Source organism: Scomber japonicus, chromosome 5 (assembly GCF_027409825.1).
Source record: "Scomber japonicus isolate fScoJap1 chromosome 5, fScoJap1.pri, whole genome shotgun sequence".
NCBI lineage: Eukaryota > Metazoa > Chordata > Actinopteri > Scombriformes > Scombridae > Scomber > Scomber japonicus.
This window is the reverse complement of record NC_070582.1, coordinates 10715535-10733510: the sequence shown is the minus strand read 5'-3', so window position 1 is coordinate 10733510 and position 17976 is coordinate 10715535. Positions and strand designations below refer to the sequence as shown.

Genomic DNA, 17976 nt, shown 5'->3' with positions numbered 1-17976 from the left:
TGCACCTTTAATAGACTATCCACTTCAATGAATAGCGCCCTTCTGTAGCAGCCGGCAGGGGGCGCTGCTGCAGCATAATAAAAATAAACCCTCTAGACTTCAAACATCACAGAATCAGTCTGATAGCAAAGTATGCAAACACACAAAGAATGAGTCTGGATGTCTGCTCCCAAAAATGCTACATGAAATAATACAAATATAACACGTAAAAGATAATAATGATAATAATAATAATAATAATAATGGAATAAATAAAGTAGTGCAAAAATTAAATGAATAATGTAAAACAATATTACATGATGGAATAATAATAGTTTTGAAATGGGATATAAAACTTGAAATTAAATATTGACTGTATAAAGGAAATATGGACTTTGCTACGGACCAACAAATGGTGTCTATTGCAAACATTAAATGTGGCACGTGCAATAAATAAGTTTGGTGAAATACATGAAAGTGACCAGTGCAGTGATTAAACGTGGGATCATAAAGTCCATCTTGAACTGTAACATGCTGGAGACGTATCACTAAAACCACATCACATTACAGATGTTTGGAGGATTTAATTTCGCTCTCACAAAAATAAAACCGACTGGAGTTATTACAGTGTTTCTTCTCTTCCATTGATATTTTATCTGGGACTGGAACAATAGGCTAGTCCAAACATGAATAAGAAATGTACTAATGTTCATTCATTGTTTGTCATTTAAGCACAGATGGCAAAAAAATGCTTCAGTTTCTTAAAAACAAGGCAAAGATTTACTGCTTTTCTCCGTTTTATTGGTTGTAAATGAAATATATTAATTCTCATGTATCAAAAAAGTGATTTAAAGATATTCACCGTGGATTCTGCTTGTGATGAACTATTTCCCACTATTTCTGATATTCTATTGTCTAAATAATGAATCGATTAACGAAACAAATTTACATCTAATTAATCAACAATAACAATCAGATGCAGCCCTAATTTCAAAATCAATTTTTTTTTTAACCTTACAACCTAAATTATTTTATTCACATGGTTACAGTGAGAAAGAGAGAAAGAAAAGTTGCACTCACTCTGAATTTAAAAGCAGCTTCTGGTTGAAGGAGAAATAATTGAAATTGAGATCAACCCCCCAAAGCAATGAACGTTTATGAATGAAGTTTATAATCCACATTCATTTTAATAAAATGATTTATTCATTAGCGATGAAAACAAATATTACATGAACAAATAGGTCTACTCTTAATAGAATATGTGCTATACAAGATCGAGGGTGTACTAATTTAGCCTACTGACCTGTGTGTTAAAGTCTTCAGAAACAAATAGACATGGGGTTTGACCGCTAGAAATAATAATTATATTGTGTGGGCCTATTTAGATGCTTTTTGTAGTTATAATTCCTTCACTCGTGTAAAGTGCATAATATCCAAAGTTATATAAGCTACTGGCCTGCAAGAAAAAAAAAAGAAGAACACAGCAAAAGTAGTAGGCTAATGCACAATACTGAGAGGATGAGGAGCAATGAATTGGCGAGTCAAAGCTGCTATTGACAACAGAAAACCCAAATAACAACCTCTAACTATTACAAGATACATACATTGTCATTGCACTTTGCCACAAATAATAAATATCATCAATGGTATTATTTCAGGAAAAACAAACTTCACCGTATGCAAGATGATTAAATAAATGCTGACAGTAGAGATACACTTCTTTTTTTCTTTTTCTTTTTTAAATAGGCTTTTACAAGTAATTACAAGTGTCTATTTTCAGATGATTCCTCAGAGCGTCCCTGGAGGGTTTTTTTTTTTTTTTTAAGGGGCATCGGACAGAAGCTGTAAGATGTGTCCTTTTTGTGCAGCAGTCTGATTTCAGGGCGGCAGCAGAGGAGATTTGAAGGAGCAGGAGCCGGTGCAGTGGCGAGGAGTTAACATCTTACACGAAAAATGGTGCAAAGCGTCGTGAGCTTCTATGAAGAAGGAGATAAAACAATCAACCAGTGTACGCGCATGCGCAGTGATAATTAGACGCTATACGCAAATATTACATTAACAAGCTGGATATTTGCATTAATTGAGAATAACAAATGCAGTGAAACAAGTTTAAATCTGTCTGTGTGCCTTACGGTGCATAAATATAATATAGATATCATTGAGGCTGCCATTGCACTTAATTTGACATCAATTATCTCTTCATTTCTGGTAATGACAATCACTTTTTTGGTCCAATTCGCTGCATAAAGCGTGTATAAATGAGATCTGATGACCAAGACATAAAGAAGACCAATAATTGATTATATAGTAGTGGAGAAAATGTGATGTTTCTTTGTAATTTCCATTTAATATGTGGAAAGTAATAAATTGATCAAACATAGCTTACATAGAGAGGAGAAAAACTGGTTCAATTTTGCGTATCATAACAGTGAATGACACCCAAGAGAAACTTGAAACACACACACACACACACACACACACACACACACACACACACACACACACACACACACACACACACACACACACACACACATCATGTTGTCATCAATCAAGTGGGCAAATAAGCCGCGGTGAATCTGTAAATCCGCAGCAGAAAATTGAAGGCATGTGGCAGCATCGCCGGTGCACATCCACTCTCCCTCTGCTTTATTACTTTATTTTTCTCACCTCTGACGATGTGAAGCTGCTGAACCATCTCCTCCCTGTAGGAAAGTTCCCTTTTCATTTGATCTTGAAAATTGTCTGAGGAACAAAAGGGCAGGTAGAGATTTTAGTGAGGCAATAAACAAACAGCAACTCGAATTCATCATTAGAGACGCGTCCATTTAGCCAGTTAGTTAGTCTGAGCTTTATATGTCTTACTCTTGACTTTAATATCAGCCCAGTGTCAGCCTAAGACATAATGATAATGTATTAAGCCTATAATAAAAGATGAGTTACATGGATGAAGCCCTCTTAATGAATTATCACTTTTAGGAGTTATATTGATAACACTTCAATTCATTTAAGTGGTGGCTTCGCAGATGTGTCAGCCTGTAGAGGGCGCTGTTTTAAAGATAACGTGACAAACAAGGTGCAGTCAGTCGTGATGTGCAAATATTTACGTTTACGCTTTATAATTGAGATTAGAAATGATTTTTTGAAAATAATTAAATGCAAATTATTAATAGGTTACTCATTAAAAAAAACAAAAAAATTCAATCACACTGCTCCCTTTCAGAAATGTGATAATCATTCACTCTATTTAAATAAAACTACATTGGAAAGATAAGCCTGCTCACACATTTTATTAATGTTGTGATTTGAATTGAGAAGTATTTTAATTATAACTTAAATATCACACAACCACCTGATATTTTGTGTGAAGTGGATTTTTTAAAAAGTGGAATCATTAACATCAATTGTCTAAAGTAAGAAAATGCTGTTATTAGATTATTGTTTGTGTTTATCAAACCAAGGAGAGTTTATTTAAATACTATATACACAGTAAAATAATGTCTGTATGACTGAGTTCATCACAAACATTTGACAAAGAAGTTTTAGAGGCAACTTGTATTCATTAAAAAGAAAGAATTGAACTTACTTTCACACTTTACAATGATTTTATAATTATGAATTAATTTCTAAATCACCCTTTAACTGATGTGAGGTTTCACAAAGGTGAGACAATAAATCTCATTTCAAACATGTCACAACTGATTATATTTTAAATATTTTCTACTACTAAAATGATCAGTACCTGGGTACTTTTTAATTACATGACAGATACCTTTGTTTTTCCATTTCTGAGGATATAAGATTTTAAAGAATTACAGATAATATACCAATTTAAAATCTCTTGATGCTTTTTACTTTTATCATGTTTTTTTTTTGTGCCACTTTTATAGTTATATAGCTCTTATAGTTCTGAGCAGCGCATCCATCCTCCAGTTTATATGAGATTGCCAAACAGCTTTCAGGTAGAGCAGAGTGTAAAAAGATTTGAATGGATACATTTTGATTTTTATTCATTTTAAGCAACTATATTTTGGAAAGAAATTGGAGGCTTTTGAGATACTGTCAGATACAACACTGCAGCAGTCAGGATGTGAAGGATGTTTTGTCCTGATATTCACCTGCTGTTCACATGATTCTTCTTCTGGGCATGGACACAGTTTCATGGTCACAATTATACATGTTAGAGTAGCAATGTGGTAAGAGAAGAACACTAGATCCACATGATAAATGATGTATATTACTGTATGTGTGTATATGTATTTAATTGTTTTGCTAAAGCATTTAATTCCAATACTGACAATGAATTGTATTGCTCTTCAGTATTTTCACAATTGCTCTAATTTACTTTCTTAAAAAAAAATCCTTCAGCTTTATTAAAAACAGTGCCCACACACATCCAATTTTTATCACATAATCTAGATAATCTGTACTCAGTGAATCAGTGTTTCTGTAAATTAAATAGAACTCCAATATTGGCTATAATTCAGCTCGCTTTCCTACAGAAAACCATTTTCTGGAAAAAGGGCTCATGGATGTTATTGGACAGAAGGTTAAAATGATAATCCTCTCAAAGCAGTGTTAAAAGGGGTTTTGAAAACACCTCTTCCCAGGGGAGCGTGTCCCTGAACCACTTAGCATTTATTTTGGAAGAATGGTGCCTTTTAACAGATCTGTGTTTGGGACAGAGAGCACACGCTGTCGAGGTGGATTTGGTCATGGACATGGCAGAGATGATGTTTTTGGCATGAATCACAAACATGAGAGAAGAGGAACATTTAACATGCAACAGAAAGACTTAAGTCTCTGTGTATAAAATCACTGCTATGGTCATAAAAGCCAAAAAAAAATAAATAAATAAATCATCACAGTCATAAAGCACAGGTGAAGGATCTGACTTACCTTTTAAATTCTGAAATTCACGTTCCAGCTTTTTCCTCAGCTCCACTTGCTCTAAAAGTTGCTTCTGTAGTTCATCTATAAAAAGCAGACACACATAGAGAATATTTCAGGTGTGAAAGAACAAGTTGTGTGTCAGCTGCCTTCTGGGACAGTTTGCTTCTTTTTAATGGCAGTGATGAGAGCGGCATTGTCATTCACACTCAAAGTCCAGAGCATGATATCCTGGGCCTGCATAAGACATGTTTCCCTCATCTTATGTTATTCTGAGGAGGAGAGGAATAAGCCTCAAGGCAAAAAAGAATAAATAAGAAGAACAAGACAAAAAACTAAAAGCATTGTGTTGGTTAGTTTAAATTCAATAAGAAATAGTTTTAAATTTTACAAATAACAAGTTGCTCATATCAGGAGTAAAGTGAGGTTTGCAGGGTGTTTGGCCCCGAGGCCTTAAACAAGTCCATGAAGATGGGTGAGAGGAAGTAAACCTGATTACAACCAGTTTGATGTGTAAATTAATAAAATATCCAATATCACAATGATGAACCTCCTTGCTTTTTTATTTGTATATCCTTTTAAAAAATGAAATAAATGAAATGTAAAAAAAAAAATGTTAAGAAAGTGAATGCTTACATCTAATTGTAGCCTTTTAAATGATCATAATATTCATAACAATAATATTAATGTTATTGAAATATCTTGTTATCTTGTTACCTTGTCAATCATTTTATCCATCTTACCTTTTGCCAGGCTTTGAATGTCTCTTTGTGCTGGCTGAGCTCTGGCTGGCGCGTCGTCGCCTGAACACACAGAAAATACATTTTATTTGACTATCTAGAAAAAAGAGAAAGAGAGAGAGACTAGTATCTCCTAAAAAAAGAGAATTACAGTCTGATACTATGAGGTCTTGTTCTCTGACCTCGGAGTAACTCACCCTCATCCGGCTCTCGCTGGTTTTCATCGCTGCTTTGTTCATTAAAAGATTTCGTTTCGATCTCCTCCACTGTGGAAGACGGCTCCTCTTTACTTGCACTCTCATCTTAAGAGAAAATACATCGATGTCAATTTCATCCCTTTTTTTCGATTTTCTTTTCACGATTTTTTTTTTTTTTTTTACAAAAACAAAAAAAGATCTCTAACCATGAGCTGCAGTCTGGTAACTCGTAGGTCTGAGCTGATACGGACTGCTCCTTTGTTGCAGCTCACCTCTCTCCGGTGTGTACACCTAAAGACAGAATCACTTCTTTAAGCTGTTTTAAATGATACCAAGTTTGATTAAATAATGATAATGAAGCAAAAATGATATCTAAAATTAAAAATATACTCTAAGTTGAAGTGTGTAGATTTTTATTTAAAGAAATGACTTGTTGTTTTTTTTAGTGCTGGTACATATATATATTTTTTAACATATAAGACAAATTTCCTCTCAAGGACAAAAAAAATGTATGTGCTTAGAAAATACACACAAGCCAAGAAAACAAGCCACCTTGCAGAAAACTTTTTTTTTTTTTTTTTTTTTTTTGTATGTGCAAATATTACAGCTTGTATTGTCTCCGCTGTTCTCTCAGCTAGAAGTCACTCACTTCAGGGAAAGACGCAGCTACGTGGGTCTCTGATAGCTGCTTGCTCTGCAGTTCTCTGTCAGAGGACTGGGCCACGTGGAGGCTCATTTTCTGGGAGTCCACCAGACTGGTCTCCTGTGCGCTCTTGGAGTCTGAGTCGTTTGGTGAAACACTGTGCGCCAAGCCTGGAGGAGTCCGAGGAGGACACACTGAAGGCAGAGGCAGTGAGTCCTCATCCTCTGGTGTTTTATTTGTCTCCACGTCCACGTCCGGTTCGCCCTCGCTGTCCACGCACGGAGACACGGACCGGTAGCTCGAGCTCTCGCTTAAAAAATCAGGCGATAAATAACCGGTGCGACACCCGTTGTAAGCACCCCTGTTGCCGTACAGCTTGGCGATGCACTCTGCGTCTTTGATGACGGGTCTGAAGGCGGAGACGTAGCTGATTTTCCGGGGTGCAAGGGTCATCCCCTCCATCGGCCTCCCCTCGTCCCCTGACTTGTCGTCGTCATTGCGAGTGGACTGGGTGCTGGAGCATCGGTCGTTATCAACCATGCTGTCTTTGGAGGTGTTGGTGCTCCGGTCGCTGTGCTCAGAAATGTCCATGTCAGTCTGTCTGGGTGGGCACAGCAGCTCTGTAGGGGGTTTGTGCTGAGTTTGGGGGTAGGGGGGCATGGGCAGAGCACCCGCTGTGGGCCAGAACATGGGGAAGGAGTGATAGGCGCTGTCCTTGGTACCAGGCCACAGGACACCTGGGAGACCGGCTTTACTCTGCTCTCCCATCATACTGTCTTCTTTCTTCTGGCACAGGCCGAAAGCTGGGAACCCGTATGGATGAGCGAAGAGCGGCGGTGGGATCTTCTGCAGCATCCCAAAACCCTTACTGGGCACGGGGATGACTGGGTAGCTGCGCGTGCTCGTCATGCCACCCCGGTTGTCCTCGCAGTTGAGGATTTTTGGAGGTATCTCGGGTGAGTTGCGAGGAAGGCTCGGTCCATGTGATTTTAAGGAAGAGCTGGACTCTGACCCACATCCAGGCAGCGTCCTCTTGCGACTACCACCGTTGAACATGGCCTTCACATCTTCCCACGCGTGTAACACGTCTGTCTGGCTGCCTTTATCTGTTAATTTAAGGTGCCGCCTCCAGGAATTAAAATTTGCTGCATCTGGCTGCGTGTACTTGGACTCCGGCGTGCGATGCGAATGAAATATGAATTTATTAGGAGAGAAATACATGTTGCAGTAGGAGCACTTGATGCACTTGGCCCTGGAGCTGTTATATCTGGCCGGGATGAAGCTGCCTCGACTCCCCCAGGCGCATTCATGGGACACATCAAAGGCAAAATTCTCTGGAAGTTTTGGAGGCGAGTGAGCTCCCAGAAATGACTTACAAAGTCTCTCGGCCTCGCGTTTAGTGATCATCCCGCAACGCCTGGAGGAGATCGGCATGGCTCCGGCTCTCCGCAGGATCTCCAGCTGGACAGGAGTACACTGGACGCAGGTGATCCCAAGCGCCACACGCCGGTTGTGTATCTCGTTATAGCTGTAATTCTTCAACAGGGTGTTTGATATCTGGGCAAGGCAAAGTCTCTCCTGGCCATCTATCACCAAAGACACGATAGGTATTCCGTACAGCACCGTCTCTCCGACCTGGTTTGGCTTCAGGCCGGTTGTGCCCGGGTAGGAAAGTTCTTGTTTGGAGCTTGGCGAGGAGCTGGAGTCTCGCCCCGAAGGTACGGAGTCCATCCTTGGAGGCCTGGAGGCTGCGGAGACAACATTTAGACATGAAGTGATGAGTTTTTTAGTCAAAGCCTCAAGTGCAGCTTTATAACCAGCTTTTAATAAAGAATATCAGTTCATCATTTTAAAAGTAGTTCACTCTGCTAAACATAGAACAGCAGAAAGGATAATTAGGCTACCGGCCTATATTCTAAATAAAGTGATTTTTATGTTATTTTTAAAGAGCGACCCTTAAGAATAAAAACTGTCCGTCCTAACATAATTCTGATGTATAAATGATAGATTAATGCATAAACCAATGTAAAACATGTTTACATTTAGCGTGCAAATACTACCTTTTTTTTTACAGTTTGTGATACATGATTGTCTGCAGGTTTAATTCTGAATATCTTATTAATTCTCCTTCATTTATAACAGAGTGTAAAAAGAGGTTGTAATAGATGGATTGAAGTCATGACACTTTAAAAACGCGGACTGTACGGTCATACTGTCGAAGTCACTTTCCCTCAAAACTCACCTCTAATGTTCGCGCAGCTCCCCTCCGTCGTGACTGAGAAAGATGTGATCAAGTGTAACGACGTGATGTGTGAGAGGTTTATGTTGGGAGGATGTAAAGATGTTGGCTTTTTTTTTTTTTTTTTTTAGGAACGGGACGCAGTTGTCCGTGCAGCACCTCCTCCCTCCTTGCTCGGCGTCCTCCTCTCTCTCTGCTCCTCTGTCGGTGTGTGCGCCAGGTTTGTGTTGCGCAGCATCAGTAGTAGGAGCAGCATCAGTGTCCACATGGCAGGCAGGCAGGCAGGCAGGCAGGCTCTAGTACAGCCCCCTCCCTCTACGACACCGACAGCAATCAAGTGACGGCAAAACTTATGGCAAAGGCACTCCCACTCACACAGGCAGCCTGCATTAACTATGGATCCATGACCAATGAAGATGGCTGGAGTGTTTGGTCTTCTAGCAGCCTACAGGTATAATAAGCGGGTGCTGGCTGCAAAGAGAGAAAGTCATATTTATATATATATTTTAAAAATCCTATAAAAACAACAACTAAATGTTTTATTTAAAGCAGCCTGCATGTTTAAATACATTTTAAATTAAAAAAAGGAAACATGCACATTCATCTTTTATTACTCTGTCCTTTTGTGTCGACCATAATGCATTTAATTAATTCTTTTGCGCTTTCCTGTTGTAAAAAAAAAAACACAACCCCGCAATGTTATTGACATTATGCATGGAGGAGGCTGCAGTGGGATTTGGCATTCCGCTAACAACAGCAGGGACCCACGACACATTGTTGTGTGCATGGAGTCAGGGTCCGGTGATGAATAACGGCGTGCAGGCCTTCATCATGTGCTGGGTTCCCACGGATTCACAGTGTTACAAATCTACTCCTCGCCTACATGCGTTTTGACAATAAGCAGCTGCTCTAAAGGCCAATGTCTGTGATTTTTTTTAACCCCCTCTGTCTCAGCTGAAAGAAAGAATATCAGACTGAAGAACAATGCCTTGCCCCATAAGAGACGGGCATTTAACTTTTTAAAGTCAATAAAGCGTTGGGTTAATCATTTCCATTTGGCACGCGCGCGGCGCCAGTCACTGATGTAATATTGATGAAGGTAACAGGACACGTTCCTGTTGGTCCTATTGACTTCAGAGGGGCAGAGCTGGACCGCAATAATGACAATTTGTCCATAATTATCCACTTTAGTTAAGAGAGCAAGATGCTTGGTTAATTTAAATAAAAAACAGAGTCAACATAATAATAATAATAATAATAATAATAATAATTATTATTATTATTATTAGTGGTATTATTAGTATTATTAGTATTATAATATTCAAACTATAATTTGGTAATCTGTGAACAGTTACTCAATGGAAATTAAAATGCATTAATTAATTTTATTCCATGTTTTTATGTTTTTGATTACATTAAAAATGGAAATGGAAAAAAATATATATATACAGACTTAATTACTATCGTCATCATCATTTTAAATTTATAATAATCTTGGCTGCTTTTTCTTTTAGGATCAGATGGTTTTATAACAGCTCAATATGCAGAATACATCTCAAGTTAAAATGTATTTTATTAAAGTCCATATAAGTGAACAGATGGTAGACCAACTTCATTATGTTAAAAAAAAAAACAACAACACTTGGAATTAAAATCAAGTAGCGAGACAATATCCTCCATCTGCGTATGTATTGATCATTGAACGCTTTGGCCTTTTTAATGCAAACCTTTTAATTAAATGTCTTTGTTGCCATCAGATAAAAATCAAAGTTTTTGACGCTCAACTAAAATGAACTAAAACCCACGTCCAGCTGTTCAAAAGGCTTCAAGTAACCCTTAAAATTTCATTTACCATCATCGTTAGTTTATTTAAAATCCCTATTATAAAACTGAATCTAACATCCATAGACTCATACACTGCAGTAGGCGGTGTAACACCAGTCCGCTGCAGGCGTGGATATGAGAAAAGTACCCAAAAAGTCAGTGAGGTCATTATCTGGCTCGTGCTTATTCTACCTTTCTGTGCAAGAGAGAGCAGCTCATTTAAAAGTGTGTCTGCATTAATCACAGTGCTGCATCAAAGTATGATAATCACCTGAACACTCTATTAAAATAAAAGTGCCAACCCAGGGGAAATCTTACCTTACTCTTTAATTGTTTTGAGGCTTTGATAGGCTTTTTAATCTAAGATTAATTTATGCATTCTTAAATAACTCTACATATGATTAATAAGCTTGAAAATTAAAAGGAGACTGAAGCAATTATAACAAGTGGTTGGTCATCACCTCATTAGATGGTATTAGAAAGATGCAGTTTGTCAGTGTGTTTATGTGTGTGTTCATGTGTGTGTTTGGCTGATTGGGTATATCACAAAAAAATCAACAGTGGAGGGGTGAGAGCGAGAGTGAAATGTGGTTAGACTGTTTGATGGCAATCACTGGAAAAAAAAAAGTGCTTCTGGCTAATAATTCCGGGTCTTTCTAACATGCTCTCCATGAACGAGTGAGTCTGACTCATTTATTAGAAACTTGATATGATACATGCCTTATTCTTTGTAGCCACTCAGATCCTATAGTCAAGATTCAGCAGTCAGACAGTTCAGATCATTCACCGTTGACCACAGTGTTGATGTCGAATAGATTCTGAGCTCGGAAAGGACAACAAAAGAGAAGGATCCGCTGTTTGAGAGGCCACCGGAGAGATGCAGTGAAAACAGTGAGACTTGCTAAATGGTTGCTAATGTGTAAACAAGACATCACTCCTCTCCTGCTCTGATGTTTATTTGTCTCCTAAAAGCCAACCCCTGGGTCCTGACCCCCACATCCTCCACCGCTAAACGGAACATTTCTTCTCGCAGGAGGTGGTGTGCAATGCTTGTGTATGTGAGTGTGTGTGTGTGTGTAACAGAGAATGAGTGTGAGTGAGTGAGTGAGTGAGTGAGTGGGGGGAGCTGGAGGAGGGGGTGTTGGTGATGGTGGTGGGGGGAGTTCATCACTGCATCAAATGAGGCTGAGCGCAGGGACCCTTTTGTCACAGACAGGGACTCATCTGCCAATGGTGAGCTGTGAGGTCCTAGGGGAAGAGAGGAACAAAGGTGCTAAAAGGCTGTGTGACAATGAGGGTGCTCCGAGGAGAGCCTTCAAGTGTGGGACACAGGCTGCATGGGACAAGCTGTGCCAATCACTCCGCAATTACGTTTTTGTGCAATCCAGAGGCCTTGTGTGGGCATTCATGGAGGAGTGCAAGGACACAAGCAGCCACAGCGAGGTCCGTTTCTCTCTGAGCTTCACCTGCTGTGTAGCTCTGACCTGAACATCATCGTGGCATAAATGTATAGTAAATCACCTGCTCTGCTGTAGAAAACCTGTTAAGAAAACCACTGGAAAATTCAGCCTCTTTTCATTGTGGACTCTAAACCATCAAAGAAGAAGATGACATTTTATATCAGAAGGATTCACAGGTTCAAAGGTTCAGTTAAGGTTTATAGAGGATGTAAAGGACAGAAATTATAGGTTAAAAAATTATAAATATATGTAAAATGTAGATTTGATCCATGTGCAAATATGTAATACGCTGTTTAGTTCAAATGATTTCCTGAACAAAATGTGCAGGACAAGAGCACACAGAGGATGGAGTTCATCATCCTGAAAACAGAGGCTGATTCTCCGTTTCTGTGTCGGACAAAAAAATACTTAAAGTTGTTGTTGAACTTTAATATCTGGTATATCTACAACTTGGCCTGGGTGATGCTGGGGCTGAAATCAATATCACAATATAAATAAAATATGTTTCCGGTGTTGATATAAATATACAGCAAATGTATGCAAAATTACATATTAAATAATAATGAACTGTGTTTCACACCGGTATGCATTACATCAGAAATAATTACTTATACAGTGTATAAATAAAACCATTGTGTTGAGATTTAAAGCTTATGCTTATCTAAAATCTAACCGCAAGGCCAATTGTCAGTTTATTTAGTCAGTTACTTATTAATCAGGACAACAGAGTTTTGTAAAATTAACAAGATCTGATCACACTGTCATGATGCAATGACATTAAAAGTCAACATATGATAATACTGACTTATTACTCACCCTAATCTACAACCAAGTCCAATTAAGCACAAAAACTGCAGCACACAGGCTTCTCTATGTGGCTAATTTACAATGAAAACTCTTACACTTAATTGTCATTATATCAGCTTCCTCGCTATGCTCAGAGACTATTCGGGGAGTTTAAGTTTTGTGTATCAACACTATGCTACAGTGTAATAAAGAAAGATGCAGGAATTTGTCTAGATGCAACCCTGAGCAGTTTCAATGGTGTAATGAGGAGTCAAGTGAGAATGGGAATTATCGTAATGATAACAAAGGTCTATGCGCCATAGCTTGGGGCTGTATTGTAGGGCATTACCATAAAGATGTGATGTGCTTGTATTGCAGGGTTTTTGTGAGGGAGCAGGCCAAAGAGATAATAACTATTAGTAGATGACAGTGCTTTGTGGGATTCCAGCTGTGGAGCCCAAATTTCCATACAGATAGAATGGCTCTGGGTGGATGATATGCGTGTGTGGGGGGAAGGGCTGGGTGACTCCGTGGACTCATCTGCACACACACACACACTCACAATGATGGTTTGCAAGTGGCAAATCTCAGTGTTGGACTCTGTCTTGCTGTCCCCAGTCAGACTTTGGGGTGAGGTGAGAGCCTCCGGTTTGAACACTCTGCAGGTCTCTGTGGAGGAACTGTCCAGAGTACTGAAACAGCCCGCTGTTGCTCTGCTGACAGCTTTCAAAGTCAGGAAGTGCAAATAGCTATGGCTCTGTGTCCGTGTGTGTGTGTGTGTGTGTGTGTGTGTGTGTGTGTGTGTGTGTGTGTGTGTGTGTGTGTGTGTGTGTGTGTGTGTGTGTGTGTGTGTGCGCGCATACGTGCATGTGTGTGAACAGAAGACCAGAGATTTCCATCAAGATCACAGACAGGCGAGAGGGTCTGCAACATCCTTGTCAGCACCAGGGATAGGGGGATTGAGCTTTTCCAACAAACAAATAAAATCTCCCATCAAAAAAAACAAAAAAAAACAAAGCCCCCCCCCAAACTGTACTTTCAAGGGTATAAACTTTAAAGAGCAAACCCAGGATGTCTCCAACATGTTGAAGGTTAAGGATGTACTGTTCAAAGGAAAGAAAATAAGAAAGAAGGCACACATGACACAATGGGAGGCAGCTAGTCTCAGTCCACAGGTCATAAATCCAGCCTACTAGGACCTACAAAGCTCACTAATTAATAAATATCTGTTTGTTTAATTAATATGTACAAAAAACTGAGTTTTGTGGTGTTTTTACTGAACTAATTGGCTACTTGCCCAGAAACTACTCCAGCACATAATCCACACCACAAAGTATTCCTTTAAAAGGATGTAGCTGGTTATTTTCTGGATTTGTACCAGATTGTATATTTCTCAGAGAACCTCAGCACTAATTCAAGATGTTGTGATTATCATACAACAAGCTTGCAAAGGACTGTTAAAAGAACCCCTTTCCTGCACATGATTGGTGGTGTCTGCCTTAAAAGGAACTACTCTCTAAAGACTGAAACATAATCACTGTTATTAGTCTTTTGAGCCATTTCTAAACATTTTCCCAAACTCTTTGTTGTGAAGGAACATGTCACCCAGTGCAATGGAAATACCTCACTGAAGTGTTTTTTAATCATTTTGGACAACAACACAGCATTTTGGAGCAGACGATTAAGATATATGAGGCTTTGGATAAACAGACTTGTAAATAGATGAATTCATTGTTGGTTTGGATCTGATCATGTGATTTATTGACAACAAGAAAAATAGAGAAAATTGACAGCCTTAACCTTTAAGGGTAAAAAAAATGGAGCTGGTTTTACATAATAATTAATTCAACTGGTGTTCCCTCTGTGTGAACCTGAATAGCAGCGTGTGAGAGTGTGTCATTATGACCCAGAAAGCATATATGAGATTCAGGGCTGACAGAGACAGAAAAAGTATGCAAAAGGAAGGTAACTGTGATGAATTATCATTGGGGAGAAGGTGAGGTTAATAATAGCAATAGATGTGCTGGTGGAGAATTAAAGTCTGCTGTCTCCTGTGTTCTAGTCAATCCGCTGGTGTAAATAAGTCCACAAACATCTGTAAAGAATGGTGCACATGTTTTCTATCAAGCAAACGCAAACGGGGCCCCGGAGATCAGACAGGCATGAGGGCCAGGGTCCCGGGACTGAGCAGCTTTTTGGTCGACTTCCAGTGTCTGACATGCTGCGTGCGTTTATGTAAGGGCAAGGCTAACAGAGAGGAGACAAAGATAGTGAGAGCAGAGAGCGTGAGGACACCAATCACCCTGTAATTATCCCCCTGGTGTGTGAACTGCCCAACTCTCTGTCCTTGATAGATTCACCTGACCCAATAACACAACACACGGCCACAATGGACTGGAGGCAGGATAAAGACAACACCATAGATCAGCCAGGGATCAGCAATGAGACGAAGACCTAACATCTGGGAGCGGCGGTGAAATTAAAGAACTGAAAGACCGAACCAATCCTGTTACAGCTTTCCATTAATAGCCTGGGAGCTGCTTGAGAAACGGCACAAGTGAGGTAACGCAGGATTCAATTTCATTTGATATTAAAGAAACACCCCTTGGCATCGCTCTCCCTCTCTCTCTCATACTTCCTTTTTTTTTCTCTGCTGCTGCTCACATCACTCTGTTACCTTAGAGTGATGTATTAAGCCATTTAAATTAACAATGGAATGACTTATTCTAATATGCCTGTCCCGAGGAGAGCCTCCTATGCTTGCTGGAGTGGGACATCAACATCACACACACACACACACACACACACACACCACCTCTCTAAAAACCTCAGGCTGGGCGGTGATGCATGGCGCTCCTTTCCAGATAGCCCAAACAATCTGGCCAGCACTCAATCCAAAAGCAGACATTCACATGGTCATTATGATGTGGAGAGGGTGAATAACACCACTGAGCCTGTCATTACTAGACACGAAAAATCTCCCCAAGACGAGTAAATACGTTCAATTTCCACAGTGGAATTGAGAGAAAGAGAATCAGTAACTACACCAAAGTCCAATAAAGAAGATGACTCTATTTGGAGTTAAAGGCAGGGAAGCATGTGTTGTGTAGTCTTTATGAACTTCAGCAGTAGGCTTGTAAATCTCATATTACCGCCTCTCATTCAGTCTATGTCTAATACACAGCTCTAAATCATTCATACTAAGGCCTTGGTCAGCTGAATACAAATGAGGATACAGTGGGTGCTCTGTATGTCCCTGAGGGGATGTACAGGAATAGATCTGAGAAAAGCACAGTTTGATTGATGCTGCTACACTCTGAATAATGATTGGTTCAGAGGTCAAACTACTTCAGTGGCATGCATTATATCATTAATTACAGACATCAATAAACAATAGGACACTGTCCATATGTTTTAAGTGTGCTTATGCCACCACTTTCCCCCTCTGGATCATTTCACAATTAGTAACCGTTACACGTTGACCTCAAAAGTACAGAAAAGAAAGAAAAGAAAAAAAAGAGAGACAATCTGCACTCATCAGCTATTGATCGCATCCTCACACACAGCACACTAGAAAAATGTGGCATAGTAATTACACGTGATGATAGAAGCACATTTCGATCTCACAGTTACATATGCAATTAAAATATTATTCATTACCTCTTAAATAAAAGCCTGGTTCTGAAATCCCATTAAATTTGGGATAATTGTGTGTGTTTAATTATAAGCTGTGGCAGGAAGGAAGGAGGGAAGGAAGGGAAGAAGTTTCGGAGAAAGTGCAGCAGAATGCGCTGTGACCTAGATAGCGGAGGAGACATTTTGTTTTAAAAGTGACCTTGCTGTGAAACCTCAGCTCAGAATAGCTCAGATAGTTTTGCACGGACTCTCGGTACACAGATCACTTCAGGTTCTGGTTAAACAGAGCTTTGAGCAGTGAACACGGCCACGATTTTAGCTGATTAAAAGCTTATAATTTTAGTCAGAATATAGCACCTTAGTTAGACTGGTCACAGCTGCAGTGTCAGCTATTTAAAGTTTGATGTGGTTTATGCTGGATGGTTTATACTTGCTGGTGGACACTATCTAAATGCATGAACTCATATACTGTACTTTTGGACAATTTAGAGATAATTGTACCTTACTTGCAGTACTTCCATTTTATAGTATACTTTTTACTCCACTACATTTATCTGACAGCTATAGTCACTTTGCAGATTAAAGGGACACTTCATACATTTTGGGAAACATACTTATTCGCTTTCTTGCTGAGAGTTCAACACCACTTCCATATATGTCAGTTAAATATGGAGCTATCTTAGCTTAGCATAACGTCCCATGCATAACCCACTGTTAAGTTCATTTTTTTGTAAGAACTACTATACTTTTGATACTTATAATACATATTCTGATATAACTTTTTCATTTTCTTATTATTGAAATACAAAATGAACACAGAACCTTTACTTGTAGCCTAATGGTGTATTTAAAAATGGTTGTATTGCTACTTTTAGTTAAGTAACAGATAGGAATCCTTTTTCCACCACTGCCATTTTTTAGATTTTTGTCCACAGTTTGTCTCTGTATAAGCTGTCTGCTGCCCCGGCCCAATATCCCCTGCTGGCTCCCTCAGCGCAGCTCGGCTCGGGCCGGTGGCTTCAACCTGCAGGCAGCCACAGGACAGCCCAAGCGGAGCTGTCTGCCACTCCTGTGCTTCATTAGGAAACAAAATATAAGGTTTCCACTCCATTAGGAATGACTTTAGGAGTGAAAGCACATAAGACGCCGACTCACCTCATCAACAATGCTTTGCAATAACGGCTGAGGATGAATGAGAGTGAGCAGAGAGGGGAGAGAGAAAACAGCATTAGCCTGTATACAATGTCTTTACAGCAGAGTGGAAAGGGAAAAAAAATCATTAATGCAATAAAATGTGGTCAGATTAATCAAACGCCTCAAACTCTTATGAAAATATTACAGGGGGAGAATTTTCTATTACATCTAATGGTATCTAATCTAATACTGGCAGTTAAAGGCTTGGGCATCTATTTATTGTGAAACACAATTTAGGAAGTTTAAAGGGAGGCACTGAAGCATGGGTGCCACATAGCCGTCAGTAACATAGGCAGAGATCTTTTCCTGCTATTTTCTTTCCTCCAACTCATAAAAGCTTACCATTAAGACTGCAGGTTGCTCAGTGTTTGGGGGGGGGGGGGAGAAT

At 39.4% G+C, this 17976-nt stretch overlaps 1 protein-coding gene across 1 annotated transcript; it reads right to left on the bottom strand.

The window, feature by feature from the left end:
- Positions 1–1857: 1857 nt before the first annotated feature.
- Positions 1858–11184, bottom strand: skor1b (SKI family transcriptional corepressor 1b). The gene is made up of 8 exons (XM_053319513.1): positions 11174–11184; positions 6456–8181; positions 6013–6097; positions 5807–5911; positions 5613–5672; positions 4879–4953; positions 2650–2724; positions 1858–1955 (listed from the first exon to the last, which is right to left on the bottom strand). The coding sequence occupies exons 1-8, from the start codon at positions 11182–11184 to the stop codon at positions 1858–1860; spliced, it is 2235 nt and encodes a 744-aa protein (XP_053175488.1).
- Positions 11185–17976: the final 6792 nt, after the last annotated feature.